This window comes from Hordeum vulgare, chromosome 1H (genome assembly GCF_904849725.1).
Source record: "Hordeum vulgare subsp. vulgare chromosome 1H, MorexV3_pseudomolecules_assembly, whole genome shotgun sequence".
NCBI lineage: Eukaryota > Viridiplantae > Streptophyta > Magnoliopsida > Poales > Poaceae > Hordeum > Hordeum vulgare.
The window spans coordinates 145,421,681-145,440,176 of NC_058518.1; the positions used below are offsets into that span (position 1 = coordinate 145,421,681).

An 18,496-nucleotide genomic window follows, 5' to 3' on the forward strand; every position below is an offset into this window, starting at 1 on the left:
CGAGTTGCATCCCTTCTCTCTGTCTCAACTTCTCCATGGCGAGCGGAGCTGCAACTTTCAGGTAATTTGCTACATGCTTCAATCGACATCAAAATTTGCTACAACCGGCATGGCATTTTACTACCACCGGTGTCGCATTTTGCTACATCGCACATGACGTCGCGACTTTTGCTACAATTGGTGTTTCATTTTGCTACAAGCGGCAAATGTTTTTGCTACATCCATTCATGGCGAGTGGCGACCCACAACGACGACGGCGTTTTTCCTGCAACCGTCATTCCTTTTTGCTACGACCGACGGGTTTTTTTTGCTACATCTGTTTTATGATGTGGCTCACGGCCATTTTTGTCTGCGGAAACTCATATAGCGGGCATCAACGACGAGGGCAGGGCAACACACCAAAGTGCTGCAATAGAAGCGAGGTACACTGCAAGCTTGCAAACAGGTGTTGCGACCGACGACCGTCGCCATCGAAGTTGCAACCATTACCACCAGAGCCAGTGAGGAACACAAGAGGTGACGAGGCGAATGAAGGGGGTTGTCATCGGAGTTGCAACCACCGCCATCAGAGCCGGTGAGGAACACAAGAGGTGACAAGATGGACAACGGTGCAACGACAAGGGAGGCGGCGGTGCCCGAGGGAGCTGGCAAGCTAGGCGGCGCCTCTCCTGCTATCCACATGGATCCAACACACGTTGGGGAAGAAAGGGAAGGGGATCTAACGGTCTAACATGGTTCGACCTGACAGCTCACGCATGACCGGCCTTTCAGGCCGATCCGTCGGCCCTTTCTTTATTAAATGTGATATGTTATTTATACAAAGAGAAGACTGAAGAGAGATCACTAAGAAGGCGTCTGTTTAGGGATATGCCTATTCGGCACGGAAATGATGCAGTAGATGCCACAGCTCCGTTTACATACGGAACAAAATGAGTGAATCTATGCTACAAAGTATGTCTATATACATCTTTATATAGTTTAATAATGGAACCTCTAAAAAGACATATCTAAGAACAGAGTACAAACAACTTTTAAAATGGGATCAATGCTACCAATATAATTTCTCAATTTGAGTTCACTTTTACATCAAACACTAGTATCACACACATAGCAGTGCAAGGTGCATCTTTCAAAATGGGAACGGTGCTGCCAACATAAAGTACTTTCTCAACCTTTAAGTTCACGTTTACATCAAATACTAGTATCACACATAGGAGTGGAAGGTTAGTCCATCTGTCCCAAATTACTCAAAAGTTCTAGCTTTGTGTAAGTCAAACTCTTCCAAGTTTGATAAAGTTTATAGAAAAATTTACCAATATCTACAACATCAAATATGTATAGTATGAAAATATAATTTATGATGAATCTAGTAAAGTAAATTTGGCGTTGTAGATGTTGGTTCACTTTTTTATAGACTTGGTCAAACTTGACAGGGTTTTAACTTGGGGCAAACCTAGACCTTCAAATACTCCCTCCATCCCAAAATTCTTGTCTTACATTTATCTAGATATGAATGTACCTGGTCCCGCTTTTCTATTTTTAGACAAACCTAAGACTAGAATTTTGAAAATTCTTGTCTTACATTTATCTAGATATGAATGTACCTGGTCCCGCTTTTCTATTTTTAGACAAACCTAAGACTAGAATTTTGAGACGGAGGGAGTAATTTGGAACGGGGAGAGTAGTTAGCAATGTCTTTCTGTGGATCACTGCAACTGGTGAGGGATTCCAGTCAGTCATTGTGTGACGAACAAACAGTAGAAGGCACTCTGCCATTAGCCTTCAAGGCTTTCTAGAAATCATCAAGCAGAGCCTCATATTTGTAGCAACGCAATCTTTCCGAAATAATCAACGAAAGGCACGAGCACCTGTGACAGAATGGAGAATGGCAATCATCATTTGGTCAGGATTAAAACAGTTCCTTGATTCAAAAGCAAACAATACACCACCAAATCCGTAGATGGATCAAAGATTAAGAAGAATGACACAAGTTGAAATTATAACTTAACAGATTTTGCTCCTAGGGAAGTATAAAATAGGAACCAAAAGCACAATAGCATTGCAGTTCAAAGCATGCATTGCAGATTTGTGTCTGCCAATATTCTCAAGTCCTTCAATATTAACAGGAAATATGTAATACAGTTGGATTACCAGCACAAAGCAAAAATGGAAAATAATCCATTGCACACATAAAAATTAGGACTTCCCAGACGTTGAATTATCGCTGAATCATTCAACTAGAAATCAATGCAAGGGAAATGTGTATAAAATGAACATGTTAATGTCATGCAGTTGGTCCAAAAGTTACAGGACAGGGTTCAAACAGCTAACTGTATCTAAATTACATTAACTGTCGCAAGAAAGCAATCAGCAGCAGCATAAAACTGGAAAGATCAATTGTACCTCAGGAATCTACAGCAATTGGAGTCGGCACAGAGACTCCATCTATGGATACTTCAGCTACTGTATCAGAATCCATGTTATTTAATACTGGCACCTCTTTCTCCCTCCAAATTGCATGAACTTCATCAGTTCGGAACCTTTGAGTAAATGTCGAATCCTCCAGGGGTGTGATCACACCATGTGCATATGCCAGTAAACCAGTGTATGCAATCATCGCACCATTGTCTATACAATATCGATCATCAGTTGCAAACAGCCTACCCCCTCTCTCTGAGCACATAATCCTCATCATCTCTTGCAAACGTTCATTGCATCCAACACCACCAACAATAAGAACATCCTTCGAATCACAATGTGCCATGGCACGTTCAGTGATTTCAACAAGCATAGCAAAGAGAGTTTCCTGGATATGGCCACCAACTGTCTTAATTAGAACATATACAACTTATCTCCAATCAAAGTAAGCTTAATCATTACATGTACAAGGATAAACTGAAGGAGTTCAATAATACATCATACCTGCAAAGAGTAGCACAGGTCTGCTGGTGTGCACTCATTATTTTCAAGCTTCTCAATTGCTGCAGCTTCGATGAAGCTCAATATGCCACTAAATGACACATCCATACCCTTTACAACATAAGGGAGGTCGATGAACTTCTCTCCCTTCTTTGCAAGCTGGAAGAGGGGAAGACATGTAGAGTAGACTGAATAAACATGCCACTGGGAAAGATGAAGACTACATGACACAACCATACATCTGTCATGGGAATGGGAATAACCTTTTATTTCAAAAAGGATGGGAGGGAAGGCCAACATGAGATGGAAAGTACACACCAATATCACACTTACATTGCACAACTGCTCTTAGTGTTTTAACATTCTTTTCTCATAATCGTGGTAGAAACCATTTACGTTGTATATTCGTTTTCATTTTTTATCCATACATTGAGTTACTAATGAATCTGCTTCATTCGTTGACTCTATTTCAAACATTAATTTACTCCCGCATTTCAAATCAGCTTTTCATTTGCTCAATACAGCCTCTTTGATTCAAATGATTACTTAGAGGGTGCTTGGATACGTTTTAGTCTCATGACTAAAAGTAATGAGACTAAAACTTGCTAGCCTCACCCATGCTTGGATCCAAATACTAAATAGACTAAAATCAAGTTAATGAGCATTTATTATCCTCCAAATCCTCCAATCCAGAACTTGCCTGAGGAGTTAAACGAGGAGACAGAGGACTAATGCACATTTTAGTAGGGGTACCCCTGACTAAAAGATTTTAGCCTCAAGACTAGTTTTAGCCTCTCTTTAGTCAGGGGTGCTTGGAACTTTAGCCTCTTAAAGAGACTAGTTTTAGTCAGACTAGTTTTAGTCCCTTGGATCCAAGCACCCTCTTACTACAGAATTTTGGAGGATTCAAATCCTTAGGATTTTTTCCTATGTGCGTTATTTGAGTTGTAGGATTATGTTGAAACGGTATGGGCCCAGCCCAGCCTCCTCTCCCTTAGGGCCCAAGCCCATGTAGAGGGACTGACCTAGAAAGGAGGCACCCAGCCATCCAGCTCCCAGCAGAGCCGCCACACACATTCACACGGGCTGGAGGTACTCCTCTCTTCCCTCCCGATTCAACATGGTGTCAGAGCTAGGCGAGGACGACAGGGCCTGACGGGAGTGCGGAGGCGCCGACAGACCTAGGAGCCGAAGGGGGCTCACCTCGGCGAGGGCTCCTCCCCCTCTTCCCCTTATCCCCTTCTCTCTCCCTCTTCTGGCTGTGCGGTGCCTGGCGATGGCAGGGCTAGGAGGAATCCCGGCTGGCGCGGGAAGACCAGTGCGGCTGCGCGAGCTGCTGTTGCTGCATGACAGGAAGCAGACGAGCTGCGGTTGCTGAGCGGGAGTTAGCAGACAAGCTGCTGTTGCTGCGCGGGAGGAAGCAGAGGAGGCTGCGGTTGCTGAGGGCTGCTGCTGCTGACTCTGCTACTTCTCCTCTCGGTTGCTGACTACTGCAGATTGGTAAAGGGAGGAGAGGTGATGGACTGCTGTTGTTCTGCTGGAGAAGGGTGTGGTGGTGGCTGGTACTGGTCTGTTGTTCTGCTGGAGAAGGGTGTGGTGGTGGCTGGTACTGGTCTGTTGTGCTCACTGCTGCTGTTTGCAGAGGAAGGAGGAGAAGGCTGTTGTTGCTGCTTGCACTTGAGTGCTGCTGTGTGCTGTGTGATGTTGCTGCTGGAGCTGCTGCTGGGCATCTGAGTTGCTGGTTTTTGCTGCTGCTGAAAGTGGACAAGGTGTTGTGTGTTGGAGCTGCTGCTGCTGATTGTAGAGGAGAAGGGCTTGAGTGGGAGAGGAGAGGTTCTTCCTGATGGAGCAGGAGGTCGGCAGGGGATGCCATCTTGTGACCATCGAGGCGCGTTTCACAGCGGCCGATGGTGCTGCTGGCAGCACCAATAATGCTGTTGTTCTGGAGGAGATGGGTGATACCATAGCTGGGGCTGGTGCTCACCATGCAGTCAAGGAGTCTCTAGGGAATGATGACATGAGAAGGGGTGATGTGGAGCCAGAGAAGAATGGTGAGGACGGTGTAGAGAAGGCCAGTGCAGGGTCAGAGAAGGAGTACAACACGACTGTAGCAGAGGTTGAGAGGCTCAGGGAGGAATTGGAAAGCCTGAAGAGGAAGGTGGAGGAAATCCAGGCTGGCAAGGAAACAGCAAGGGGGGCAACCCGTGAAAAGGATGCTCAGACCATTAAGTTGAGGGCTGAGTTGGAGGAACTTCATGCTTTCATATCACGGCTCCAAACTGCACGCTTGAATCGCTATGGAGATTGTGCTCACTGGACCTCCACTGATGAAGATAGTCCGAAAAAGGCATCTCTTGCTGCTAATGAGAATGGTCTAGAATGGGTTCTAGACTCTGAAGCATCTAGGCATGTTGCGGGCAAATCCTGCATACTCGAATCTTACAATAAGCATCCTCCTTCTCACACGAGCACTATACAAACTGCTGATTACACAAAACAGCCTGTCATTGGAGTTGGTACAGTAAAGTGCACTCGGACCATCTCCCTATCCTCAGTTTTACATGTGCCAGCTTTTCCTGTCAATTTGGTCTCTTTCAGTGCTCTCATTGATCAAATAGATTGTCGTGTGATCCTTGACAAATTCGGTTGCGAGATTAAGGATCCACAGACGAAGCAGGCGGTTGGGACTGGCACCAAACGTAGGGGGCTCTGGTATATGGACCAGGGGGTGCAGCCAGACTTGATTTGTGCTGCGACCATGAAGGACAAGGATGCGACCATGAAGGACAAGGAGAAACAGGCGATGATCCATCACTATAGGATGGGACATGTCTCGTTTGATAAAATGAGTAGGATATTTCCGGATGTTATGTGTAGAATAGGCAAGGGCAGGCTGACATGTGATGCTTGCGAATAGGCAAAACACACAAGAGCTACATATGTGAGTAAGGGGCTTAGGAGAATATCTCCTTTTATGCTCATTCATTCGGATGTATGGAAGAGCCCAGTTGTGTCAGTGAATGGAATGAAGTACTTTGTTACCTTTATTGACTGCTATACTTGTATGACTTGAATTTATTTGATGCGTTATAAGGATGAGGTGTTCGGCTGTTTTCAGGATTTCCATGCCTTGGTAAAGAACCAGTTTAAGGTGCAGGTGATCAGGACTGACAATGGCACAGAGTATGTGAACAACACCTTTGGATTCTTCATCAAACTTCTTGTCCAGACCCCTCTCCCCTCACAATGGAGTGGCAGAAAGGAAGAATCGACATATTATTGAGGTTGCTCGGTCGTTGATGTTTACCATGAATGTGGCTAAGTTTTTGTGGAGTGAAGCAGTTACGACAGCCACATACCTGATCAACCGGACACCTTCAAGGATACTCGGCATGAAATCACCGTGTGAATTGCTGTTTTGAGAAAATAAGTTTGTTGTTTCCCCAAAGTTGTTTGGCAGTACCTGCTTTGTTCGTGACCACCGACCTTCTGTTGGGAAGCTAGACCCGCGGGCAGTGAAGTGTGTTTTTCTGGGCTATGCTTCGAGTCGGCAGGGGTACAAATGTTGGTGTCCCTCTGAAAAACGCCGATTTATCAATATGGATGTCACTTTCAGGGAGTCTGAGCCAATCTACGATGGACCGACAGACCTAAGTCTGTTTTTTGCAGAGCTTGACCACTTACACTCTGTGCAGGATGGTCAACAGGGGAAGAAGGTTGTATCTCATTCTCAGGATGATTCTGTGGGCACTAACACTGATGAGGATGTACATGTTCAAGTCCAGCCAATTGTTGGTACAATCCCGGTTGGTACTCTCACTGATGGTGATGTGCAGGTCCAGGTTCATCCAACAGTGGGTTCCATTCAGATTGGTAATCTCCAGCTTCCTGTTCGGGATCGATGGCAAACGAACACCCTAGTGTACTCTCGACGACAACCACACTTGCAAGGGGAGCAGCAAGGCAGTGAGGCACACTCTGTGCAGGATGGTCAACAAGGGAAGAAGGTTGTATCTCATTCTCAGGATGATTCTGTGGGCACTAACACTGATGAGGATGTACATGTTCAAGTCCAGCCAATTGTTGGTACAATCCCGGTTGGTACTCTCACTGATGGTGATGTGCAGGTCCAGGTTCATCCAACAGTGGGTTCCATTCAGATTGGTAATCTCCAGCTTCCTGTTCGGGATCGATGGCAAACGAACACCCTAGTGTACTCTCGACGACAACCACACTTGCAAGGGGAGCAGCAAGGCAGTGAGGCAAGCATGCAGGGGGAGCAGCAAGGCAGTGAGGCAAGCATGCAGGGGGAGCAGCAAGGCAGTGAGGCAAGCATGCAGGGGGAGCAGCAAGGCAGTGAGGCAAGAATGCAGGGGGAGCAGCAAGGCAGTGAGGCAAGAATGCAGGGGGAGCAGCAAGGCAGTGAGGCAAGAGTGCAGGGGGAGCAGCAAGACAGTGAGACAAGCTCATCTGACACAGTGGAGCTGCCCATTGCATTGCGAAAGGCTACACGTGAAGCAACAAGAAAGGATGAAATAGCAAGGAAGGCTCTACCGAAGGATGATGCTTGTGATGATCTTGATATTGGCAATTTTGTGTCTTATAAGGCTTTGTCACCCTCATATAAGGCGTTTGTTGCCTCCCTTCAAACTGTGTCAATTCCAAAGGATTGGAAGGCTGCAAAGCAAGATCCGAAGTGGCGTGAAGCGATGATAGAAGAGTTGGAAGCACTAAGGAAAAACAAGACATGGGTGCTAACCACATTGCCGGCAGAAAAAAAAGCAATGAGTTGTAAGTGAATCTATACAGTGAAGCAGAATCCTGGGGAAGGTGGAACGGTACAAGGCCGGATTGGTCACCGGAGGATATAGTCAAACTTATGGAATTGACTATGATGAGGCGTTTGCTCCTGTGGCAAAGATGAACACAGGAAGGATATTGGTCTCCTGTGCTGCAAACTTTGGGTGGAAGTTGCATCAATTAGATGTCAAGAATGCATTCTTGCATGGTGAGTTGCGGGAAGAAGTGTACATGGAGATACCATCGGGTTTTGGTACTTCTGAGACTACGGGGAAGGTATACAGGGCATGGTTTGATAGGTTCAAACGTGTTGTCCGTGGTATGGGGTATGGTCAGTGTAACGATGACCACACGATGTTCTACAAGCACTCTGATCGGAAGATCACCATTCTTGTTGTTTATGTGGATGACATTATCATCATTGGAGATGATAAGGAGGAAATAGAGAGATTGGAGGGTTGTTTGAGCAAGAAGTTTGAGGTAAAGGATTTGGGTAACCTAAAATACTTTCTTGACATTGAAGTGGCTCTGAAAGAGAAGGGAATCTCTTTGTGTAAACAAAAATACACCTTGGATCTCTTGAGTGACGTGGGCATGATGGGATGTCGTACTGCCCCTACTCCGATTGAACAAAATCACCAAGTGACAGCACAATTAGGAGAGCTAGTGAATAAGGAAGATTATCAGAAATTGGTTGGGAGGTTGTTGTACTTGTGTCATACCAGGCCTGACATTACGTATGCTATGAGGGTGGTGAGCATATACATGCATAAACCAAGGAGTGGGCATCTTGATATTGTGCACAATATCCTGAGTTACTTGAAGGGGACTTCGGGTAAAGGTTTGTGGTTTGGGAAGAGTGGACATTTTGAGGTGGATGGCTATAGTGACTCTGACTGGGCCAGTTGTCAAGATGATAGAAGATCAACTTCTGGCTAATGCGTGTTTGTGGGAGGAAATTTGGTGTCATGGAGAAGCAAGAAACAGCCGGTTGTGTCTAGATCAACGACAGAAACTGGGTATAGAGCACTATCTCAAGGGTTGTGTGAGATGCTCTGGGTGAAGTACCTGTTGAGCGAGTTGAAACTTCTGAGGAAGGGACCCTTGAAGGTGTGGTGTGACAATCAATCAGCTATAGCTATCGCTAATAACCCAGTTCAACATGATAGGACTAAGCATGTGGAAATTGATCGCTTCTTCATTAAGGAGAAACTTGATGCCGGGATCATCGGCCTTACTCATGTCAACTCTGGGCAGCAGTTTGCAGATTGTTTGACAAAGGGACTTGAAACAAATGAGTGTAACTTGGCATGTGACAAGATGGGAATGATAGATATCTACCACGCATCTTGAGGGGGAGTGTTGAAATGGTATGGACCCAGCCCAGCCTCCTCTCCCTTTGGGCCCAAGCCCATGTAGAGGGACTGACCTAGAAAGGAGGCACCCAACCATCCAGCTCCCAGCAGAGCCGCCACACACATTCACACGGGCTGGAGGTACTCCTCTCTTCCCTCCCGATTCAACAGATTACAATCCATAGAAAAAATTCCTTAGGAATTATATGCACTAAGTTTTCGTAGGAAAATTTCCATCCACTCCAACCTCATGTGAAAAATCCTATGTTTTTCCTGCGCTCAACCAAACGCCCATACTAATCCTGTAGGATTGAAGATGGCATACGACTCCATTCCTGTGTTTTTAATGTTCGTGCGTTTTGGAAATCCCGCGAATCAAAGAGGACCCAAGTGCTAATAAAGGAAATAGGCTTCCACAGTTCAAACCCAACATCACTTAAATATTTTTGCATATCATACATAATTTAACTTGATCAAGATTTCCTACTTTGAGCCTATGGCTGGATTTTCAAACAATTTCCATGATATTAGTCAAGATCCTTAACACTGCAGAACAATGAAAATCGTCCAATCTTTATAATTTGAGCACATTTAACAATTTAAGAAAACTGAGTCCTGTGGTTTACTGATGTGCAAAGAATCTTGGTAAAAGGCGAATATATCTTTGACAGCACAATTAAACAAGTCCATATAGCATACCAACTACATGGTTGAAAACGATATTATAGGTCATGGCTACTACTGAATCTAGATTAGCTGACTAAGTAAGGTGATAATCATGAATTTCAACAGAAGCAAGAAGAAAATTGACAAAGAACAATATAGCAACAACTTCAAAGTTCCATCAAATTTATCAACACCGATCTCTTGTATGAAGTCTGATCTACCACAGGTTTTGCAAGAACAAGAACAACAACAACAACAACAACAAAGCCTTCCAATCCCAAACAAGTTGGAGTAGGCCAGAGTTTTGCAACAACTTTAAAAATAGGTACGAGTACCTATACATTAAGTCAAGTCCACATGCCTAATCTATTCTTAACTCAATGAAGTGTATATCACCTAACTGGCATCAGGTCCATGCAATGTAAATAATCGAAAATAGCTCAATCATTAAGGGATAGTCGGATAACAATGGTCAAATTGGCAGGGTATGGAGGATTGGAGAATACTAAATATAACATAGATTTGGGAGGATGAATGAAGGAAGACATTAGATTGATAAGAACTTTACCACTGTTTGATTGGCAGTAGATACATGCCCCTCTTTATTTTATATAAAGATGGCTTACTTGTTCCTCAATTAATATATTATCATTATGGAGCAGCATCTCTAATCTTTCCCCAACTAATTAACATTATATGTGCATAAACATAGAATTAGGAGTATCTAAGTAAATATAGAGTACTAGTTTAATTAGGAATAGAGATAAAATTAGAGATAAAGATCAGCTTAGTATTCGTTGAATAAGCTATAGGGTTCCTAGAGACAAGATTCTATTTGTGAAGCATGTAACCATCGTTGCTTGTCTTATCATCATGTCGGCCTACACTCTTGTCTTGCTTAGCTATGCTTAGGGTTGTGTGAGTCTTGATCCATCCGGGAGATGAACCACATTAGGTAGATGTGAGGGGCCATGTTGGAGAACACACAAGGTGGGTTGTCTGACGTATGCCGCTATTAGGACCCGGCCTCTCATTATCCTGATCCAAGATTGAGTGTGCTAACCAGACGGGGGTTATATGGGTCACCTCTTGGCCTGGTATCTTACCTCAAACCAGTCCAAGAGTCACATAGTTCAGAGTTTATGTTTGGTATATGCATAGAAAGATAATTGGCATTGTTAGGAAGTATTAGTATTAGTCTAGGAGTCCTTATTAGTCTATTAGTATTAGTCTAGGAGTCCTTATTAGTCTATTAGTATTAGTCTAGGAGTCCTTATTAGTCTATGTTTACTTTCCTTGCACCTCAAGTCATGTGTAATACTCCCTCTGTTCCTAAATATAAGTCTTTATAGAGATTTCATTAGTGGACTATATACGGATGTATATAGACATACTTTAGAGTGTACATTCAATCATTTTGCTCCGTATGTAGACACATAGTAAAATCGCTTAAAAGACTTATATTTAGGAACGGAGGGAGTATATATATGCCCCTTGAGCCTTCAATACAGATAAGTTGCTTTCCTAACATGGTATTAGAGCTTAGGTTATTTTTTTCGAGCGCCGCAACTCGCCCTCCCGACCCAATCTCGCGCGTCGCCGCTGCTTTTCTTGCGTGGTCGGATCTGGCTGCTCTCCCGTCGCAGTCCTCCCCGTCGTGCTCCCTCACCGCGTGCTTCTTGCCGCGCTGCTGCTCTAGGTCGTTGCTCAGATCGATTCAACTCGTGCAGAACCAATCTTCCGCCGCCGCCTCGTCCTGCTCGATCTCCTCTCGATCGCAGCAGGGGCGGCTCGTTCTGCTGCTCGATCTGAGCAGGGGTGGCCTCGTCCTGCCCCCGTCTTCCGCGACCCGTTCTGCCCCCGTCTCCCGCGACTCGGGCCGACGGCTGCACGTCCGCTGCTGGCCACCGACTGGACGTCCGCTGCTAGAGTTCGTCAGGCCGGATCTCGTCGGCTCCCGTCTCGCAAGTCACCGCCCCCAATCCGCGCTGGTTCAGCTCGTCAGGCCGGATCTCATCTACCTCAGCTGGAGATCAACCTCTGCCCTGACCCCGACGAATCTTGTGGATCTTACTACGGCAGGCTCCTTCCCTGCTGCCGCAACTCCAGATCGAGGCAGGCTCGTTCGTGGGATCCAGCCGTCGCCCATGCAAAGCTACTTGCCTGGTCGTTGTTGGTAGGCCGTCGTCGGCTTGGTCTGATGATTTCCTGCATGTTGCTCAGGATCAGGACAAGATCGGGCCACCGCCAATACGTACCGCTGGACGGTTGCCTTCCGCCAAGAGGCGCAAGACGTGCCTGCTGCCTTCAGCCAACAGGGGCAAAACGCACGACTGCCAGCCTGCTTGCTGGGACGTGGTTCTAGCCATCCGGTCAAAGTTGTGTTGACTAGATTGATTCAGCAAAAGAAAGAAAAAAAAACATGTGCTACATGGTGCCGGTGTGCTGCTACGTGTTGCTGGCGTGCTACTACCTGCTGCTACCGGCTGCTGCTACGTCTACTTGCTACTACATGGTGTCAGATGCCTCGGTTCCTTTCGATCTTGACGGTGTATTGTCGAGTTCGTCTCGCACATGCACTTTTCTTCGGTGTTTGTGCTCTTCTGCCGCCATTGCATCTAGTCTACTATGTGCTTTCTAGTTTTTATTTTATTTTCCACTACGTCCACCAAATCCGTTGATATTTTGTGTTTTCTCATGCCATGCGAGTCCACCATACCTTATTCCGTCAGCCTTTCTCCAGTCCTGATCCTTTCTATACAACTTTTGTGGCCTATTTGCCCTTGTTGTTTTCTATAGGATTTTCTGGACTTCTTTTGCATTGTCAATCTATGTTCATCGTGCCTTAACCGCCGAGCTTCTTTCGCCGACGGTTGTCGTGGACTATGATTTTCCGCGCAATGCTTTATTCTCTTGATGTGTCATCTTCTTTTGACAACCCATCTTCTCTTGATACTTATCTTGTATCTTCAAGTGATGCGGTGTCTACCTCTGATGTGCCATCTCTTCGTTCTCTCCTTCGGCGACTCGACAAGTTTTGAAGACTCTTCATGCTACGATGACACTCTCAAGACGCGGATTTGGATTATCATTGTTTCTTTAGTATTACACTTCTTCAAATGCAATGCTATTGCATATGCTTTGCATTTGAGGGGGGTATTAGGAAGTATTAGTATTAGTCTAGGAGTCCTTATTAGTCTATTAGTATTAGTCTAGGAGTCCTTATTAGTCTATGTTTACTTTCCTTGCACCTCAAGTCATGTGTAATATATATATGCCCCTTGGGCCTTCAATACAGATAAGTTGCTTTCCTAACAGGCATGACATGGTGAGATTGTAGCACGGCTTGTTAAGTGGATAAAACTATATTTTGGGATAGGCTTGGGTTGTCCATACAACAATTGATGTTGTATCAAAGATTCGACCGAACACACGATTCAAGTAAAACTCAGATGGGTGACTAATTGGACTAGATGCAGCGTAGGGGGAGTGTTGTGGTCCATCGCCCTCTGTCAGCACCCCAATGGGCGGGTGTGATGTGACTCGGCACCCCAATGGGCGGGTGTGATGTGACGCTAAGAGCCGATTGACACGTGTATAGGTAAATTGGTACACCCCTGCAAGGTTAAATCTATTCGAATAGTAATGTATGCGGTTAGGCCAACTTGGAGATTGTTGCTTGATCATAGACAACTTTAATGGTTACTTCAAAATTGTCATGGTAAGTGATAGCTTCATTGCAGGCGAGTTGTGGGAGGGTTCAAGGTGGTCTATTACTGTGGAGACTAAGATAGATGTAGCTACTTCTGATGTAAGTCTTGCATAGCACATTTGTACTCACCCTTGTTGTTCATTAATAACTTGTTGTAGAGTAGGCTTGCAACCCCGATGGTGGTTACTACGTGAATCTCAACGTCGGCGTGTAGTTTGGAAGTCCCAAACAGCAATCTATGCCTTTGGAAGGGTCGCCGTATTTTGTCCATCCCTCTTAGGCTTTTGTTAAACATGTTTTGTACCCAAACATATTTCGTTTCCGCTGATGCTTGATGTATTGTCAGGTCGTGTGACCTCTGCTTTTAATATAACTGCTATCTTTGCTCTCATGGAACTTTGTTATATATGCTTTCAATGGTAGAGTTGTGTTACTTGTTTTCACACACAACATGCATGATGCAAATATTGATATAAAGTGCATGTTGTGTGTAGGGTCTTGGAATCTATGTTATGCATGTGCTAGCGGATGATCAAATAGGGGTGATGCTATATATATCATGCTACACCAACCGTGTGTCCATTTTACTGTGTCCATTTTACTGGTTGTGATTGGGTCGTCTTGATGCTTCCGCTCGGTTACATCAATTGAAGGAATGTTTGAGACCGCCCCGTTCAAACGAGGTGATCCAGTAGTGAGGGCATTGGCTTGAATGTTCCCAGCTCTCCGAGAGTATATGGAGTTGACAGACCATCAAATATTGTTGTTGTTGTCTAAGCATGAATCTCAGCTTTATGCATCATCATCCTTAGCTAGATTTGTATAATTCAGGTCCCAGGGCCCGACGGCATTTGTATCAAAGTCGGGTCTCGGACCTAAGACATGTTGGTTATGGGCCCATTTGAGCATCTCTAATGTCTAAATCTCTACATATTTTGTACAATGCACAAAGAATTATATTATTGCACAAACGTGTGCATGTATACAATCTAGCACTGCATTTTTTGGTAATTTCTTTGATAATCACATGAATTCAAACCCTATAGGGTGCATATAAACCTATGCTTCAACTTTGGATATTCACATGAAGCAAAGCCAATATAGGTCAAGCAACCAACAACTGCCACCAAGTAAAATGAAAGAAAAACGATAAGACCAAGTCGAAGAGGCAAATGAAGGCAAAGAAGCCTAAGTGAAGAATCCCACCATGGTGGAGGGGTGAGAGGGATTGGTCCACCATAGGCTATGGACGTCTCCTCCTAGTACACCATGGAGCCGTGCACCAAAGATTAGCTCCACTAGCGCTCCACATCGCAAGGGTAGTCTTGTTCATTTGTGAAGGACTCATAGGTTATATAAAGCCCCCATGTGCATGTAACACGATCACTCTCAAGAGAATCAAGGGGAGGGCACCTGGAGCTTCAAGCCTCGTGTGGGGAGCTCTAGGGCCATGTCCGAGGAGCCTCGTTCGACTCGGACCGATGTTCGAGGCCTCCGACCAAACCTCCCTCGATGCTTTGCTAACATAGGACTAGATCACAGTCCGTCGAGGCAATTGAGACTAATAAAAAAATGAAGTGTCAATATTGTCGGTGTACGGCCGCATTCGTTGTAAGGCCATCGTGCACACCCCCAATTAAAAAATTATTGAGCTCCCTTTACTAATGACATTCATGATAATCTCGATCGCGGCAATATTGCTAACCACACCCCCTAATCACCCATTTGTTTTCATTACAACAACATATTGTATAAGCTAATCTGGAGGGCAGTCCAAAGGACTTGAATATCAAAATGGCCTCACAAATCCAATCGTTTATTCAGTGTTATCCAATCATGCTACATGGCTACATTGGTTATATGCAATAACACATGGTCCTCTCACTCGCAAATATTATCTCATACAAGCAAGAATCACCACCTCAGCACATTGAAGATCAATTCACAGATCAACCAGATAAAAATTCCAATTTTCCACATTCTCGGTTTAGTTTGTATATATCATAATTAATCTATGTATGTACAGATCGAAGTGCTTGAAGCAACTAAACAACTCACGCAGTTAGGCCTGAATCACAACTGAAACTAGAAACGAGCATATATGCGCATATACAGCTACAAATAACATTAGTAAACTGGAAGTCATATATAGAGAAATAGCATTTGACGAACAGGTTACCTGCTCGATGTTATACCCAGGGCTCGGGTCATTCGAGAGCTCGAGGATCCTCGCAAAGCGGTCAAGGCAGTTCCCGACGGCAATATCAATGGTCTCACCGAAGATCCTGTACCTCCCTTCACTGTACGCGATGACCTGCGTGTTGCCACCTGAGACGTAGAGCACAACGGGGTCCACGGCTCCGGTGACCGCGCGGCCCATTTCAATGTGTGCGACACAGTGATTTACGGCGACAAGCGGTTTCCCCCATAGGAGCGACAGAGCACGGGCCGATGCGGCGGCGACCTGGAGTGGTCCACCAATGCCGGGGCCCATGGTGTAGCATATGCAGGCGAGGTCGGCAGGAGAGGCATCGGCCTCGGCGAGTGCAGCGCGGAGTAGAGGGAGTAGGTGGACGAGGTGGTGTTGCGCGGTCTCCCGGGGCAGGAAACCGTGGCCTGGCGGGGTGATGTACGTATGGCGCGGGTTGGAGAGAATTTGCCCGGAGATGGAGACGACGCCGATGCCAATCTTGTTAGCCGAGGACTCCAACCCTAGAGCAAACGGGCCAGGCGGGCGGCTACTCGCCGGAGGCGACGACGAAGCCATGGCGGCGGCGGCGGCGATGCGGTAGGGTTTTCCGGAGTGGGCGGGGAGGAGAGAATGAGTTGTGCTGTATGAAGTGCGGATAAAACTAGCCCAGATTAGACAACCCGGCGTATCCGCCCATGCTATAGAGGCCCATAAGGTCTTGTAAAATGCTATCTACTCCTTCCCACCTTTATCGTGGTGTTAGTCCATGTTCATCGGTTATTTTTGTCTTTCCTTCCCACCTTTATCTGATTTTTTTTCGTTCCCACCCCTTACACACGCACGTACGAATCAATTTTTGCCTCGCCTCTCCTGGTTTTCCACCTCTCACTCGTTTTCTCCCTTCCTGTTGATTTGTTTTTTACCGGGGGGTGTTTGTTTCCGGGGACTTTTTAGTGTAGTGACTAAAAAAAGTTCCTTTTAGTCCATGTGAAACAAATACGAGGGACTTTTAGGGACTAAAGGGAGGTTTTGGGGACTAAAGGAAGAATTCCCTATGGGAGGGTCTTTTTGGGACTTTTTGACACTTTTTTCAACACTACCCCTGCTATATTAATAACTTCTACTATATTACTAGGGATAACATGGTCTTTTTGCATGTCATTTAATGACCTCTAGTCTCTATTTAGTCCATGAAAATAAACGGGTAGGGACTAGAGACTTTTTAATTGAGACTAAAAAAAGTCTCGGGACTTCTGAAACAAACAGGGCCTATAATCTCCCCCGTAAAAGAAAATGCTTCGCTCTATTCTCTCTCCCTGTGCGAGTAGCTCCTCTCCCTGCTAGGGTTCCTTGTGTCGTCGCCGCGGAGCTCCTTGACCATCCCCGTGTCGGGGGACACCTATGGAAACCTTCATGGATCCCTTGATCTTTCGGCGTGGAGAGGGGTGGCGTCAAGAGCAGAGCTAGCGATCAGCACTAGGAACGTTTTTTTACTCAAGTTCGGACCACTTAGTGCGTAAAACCCTACTCCTGCTTTGTTTGTTGTATTAGGTGTTTGTTGTAAGAATACTTATTACAGTGGTTACCTGCTGGCCAATGTCCAAAGTGTCTAACCCCTTAGAACCGAGCCTTGAGCTTTCTTTTATAGGCAAAGGGGTCACAAACAGTGCTCAACAGCGGTGAAAGGATCGATATGGTTGACTGGAGGGGGTGAATAGGCAACGACCACTTTTTAATTAATCTTAACAAGTTAGGGTAAGCAACATACGGGTTCACTAAAATAGCAACAACGAGGTGAACCTATATGATGCTAACAACAAGAACAACTAAGGCAAGTAAGAGATAGACAACAACATAAGCATGCACGAAGTAAATGTTAGAAATAACCACAAGTGGAACCAATGAAGACGAGGATGTGTTACCGAAGTTCCTTCCCTTTAACAGGAAGTACGTCTCCGTTGGAGCGGTGTGGAGGCACAATGCTCCCCAATAAGCTACTAGGGCCACCGTATTCTCCTCACGCCCTCACACGATGCAAGGTACCGTGATTACACTATAGGTGCCCTTAAAGGCGGCGACCGAACCTTTACAAACAAGGTTGGGGCAAACTCCACACAAAGCTTGGAGGCTCCCAACAAGACCACGAAGCTTCACCACAATGGAATATGGCTCCGAGGTGACCTCAACCGTCTAGGATGCTCAAACACCCAAGAATAACAAGATCCGCAAGGGATTGGTGGGGGAATCAACTTTTCTCTTGGTGGAAGTGTAGATCTAGGCCTTCTCAACCAATCCCTAAAGAATCAACAAGTTTGATTGGCTAGGGAGAGAGATCGGGCATTTTTGAGCTTAGGGAGCAACAATGGAGCTTGGGAGGGTCAAAAGGTAGGATTCTACAGCAAGAAGAACCCCTTATATAGTGGGGGGAATCCAACCGTTTTCCCACTCACAGCCCGAGCCTAGCGGTACTACCGCTGGCTGCAGCGGTACTACCGCTAGCACTCCAGCGGTACTACCGCTAGCTGAAGCGGTACTAGCGCTGGCATTCCAGCGGTACTACCGCTGGGCCCATGGTAGTGCAGAAACATTACCGGGCCAACCACCGTCAAGAAAGTCTTCGCAAAAAGGTCCGACGAAGTACAGCCGCTAGGAAGGCGGTACTAAGTTCCTGGAGCGGTACTACCGCTGACCAGGGGCGGTAGTACCGCTGGCACTAGCGGTACTACCGCTAGGCAAAGTGGTACTACCGCTGAGAGACCTTTTGCTTAGATGAGATAAAAACAGAGGCGGGAGCCACTCCAAAGTTGCAGGTAAGGGGAAAGGAGATAAAGTGTGTGCGTGCAAAATTGATTC

The 18,496-nt window shown here is 45.7% G+C and overlaps 1 protein-coding gene across 2 annotated transcripts; it reads right to left on the reverse strand.

The window, feature by feature from the left end:
• Positions 1-1,029: 1,029 nt before the first annotated feature.
• LOC123427329 (probable tRNA N6-adenosine threonylcarbamoyltransferase) lies at positions 1,030-16,315 on the reverse strand. Of its 2 annotated transcripts, XM_045111352.1 has the most exons (4): positions 15,632-16,315; positions 2,923-3,078; positions 2,404-2,806; positions 1,030-1,868 (listed from the first exon to the last, which is right to left on the reverse strand). In XM_045111352.1, exons 1-3 carry the CDS (start codon positions 16,217-16,219, stop codon positions 2,405-2,407), a joined length of 1,146 nt encoding a protein of 381 aa, XP_044967287.1. In that variant the 5' UTR covers positions 16,220-16,315; the 3' UTR covers positions 1,030-1,868; position 2,404. The 2 variants fall into 2 exon arrangements, with proteins under 2 accessions (XP_044967287.1, XP_044967281.1); XM_045111346.1 differs by lacking the exon at positions 1,030-1,868 and having other exon boundaries at positions 2,219-2,806; positions 15,632-16,312.
• Between the last annotated feature and the right edge of the window lie 2,181 nt (positions 16,316-18,496).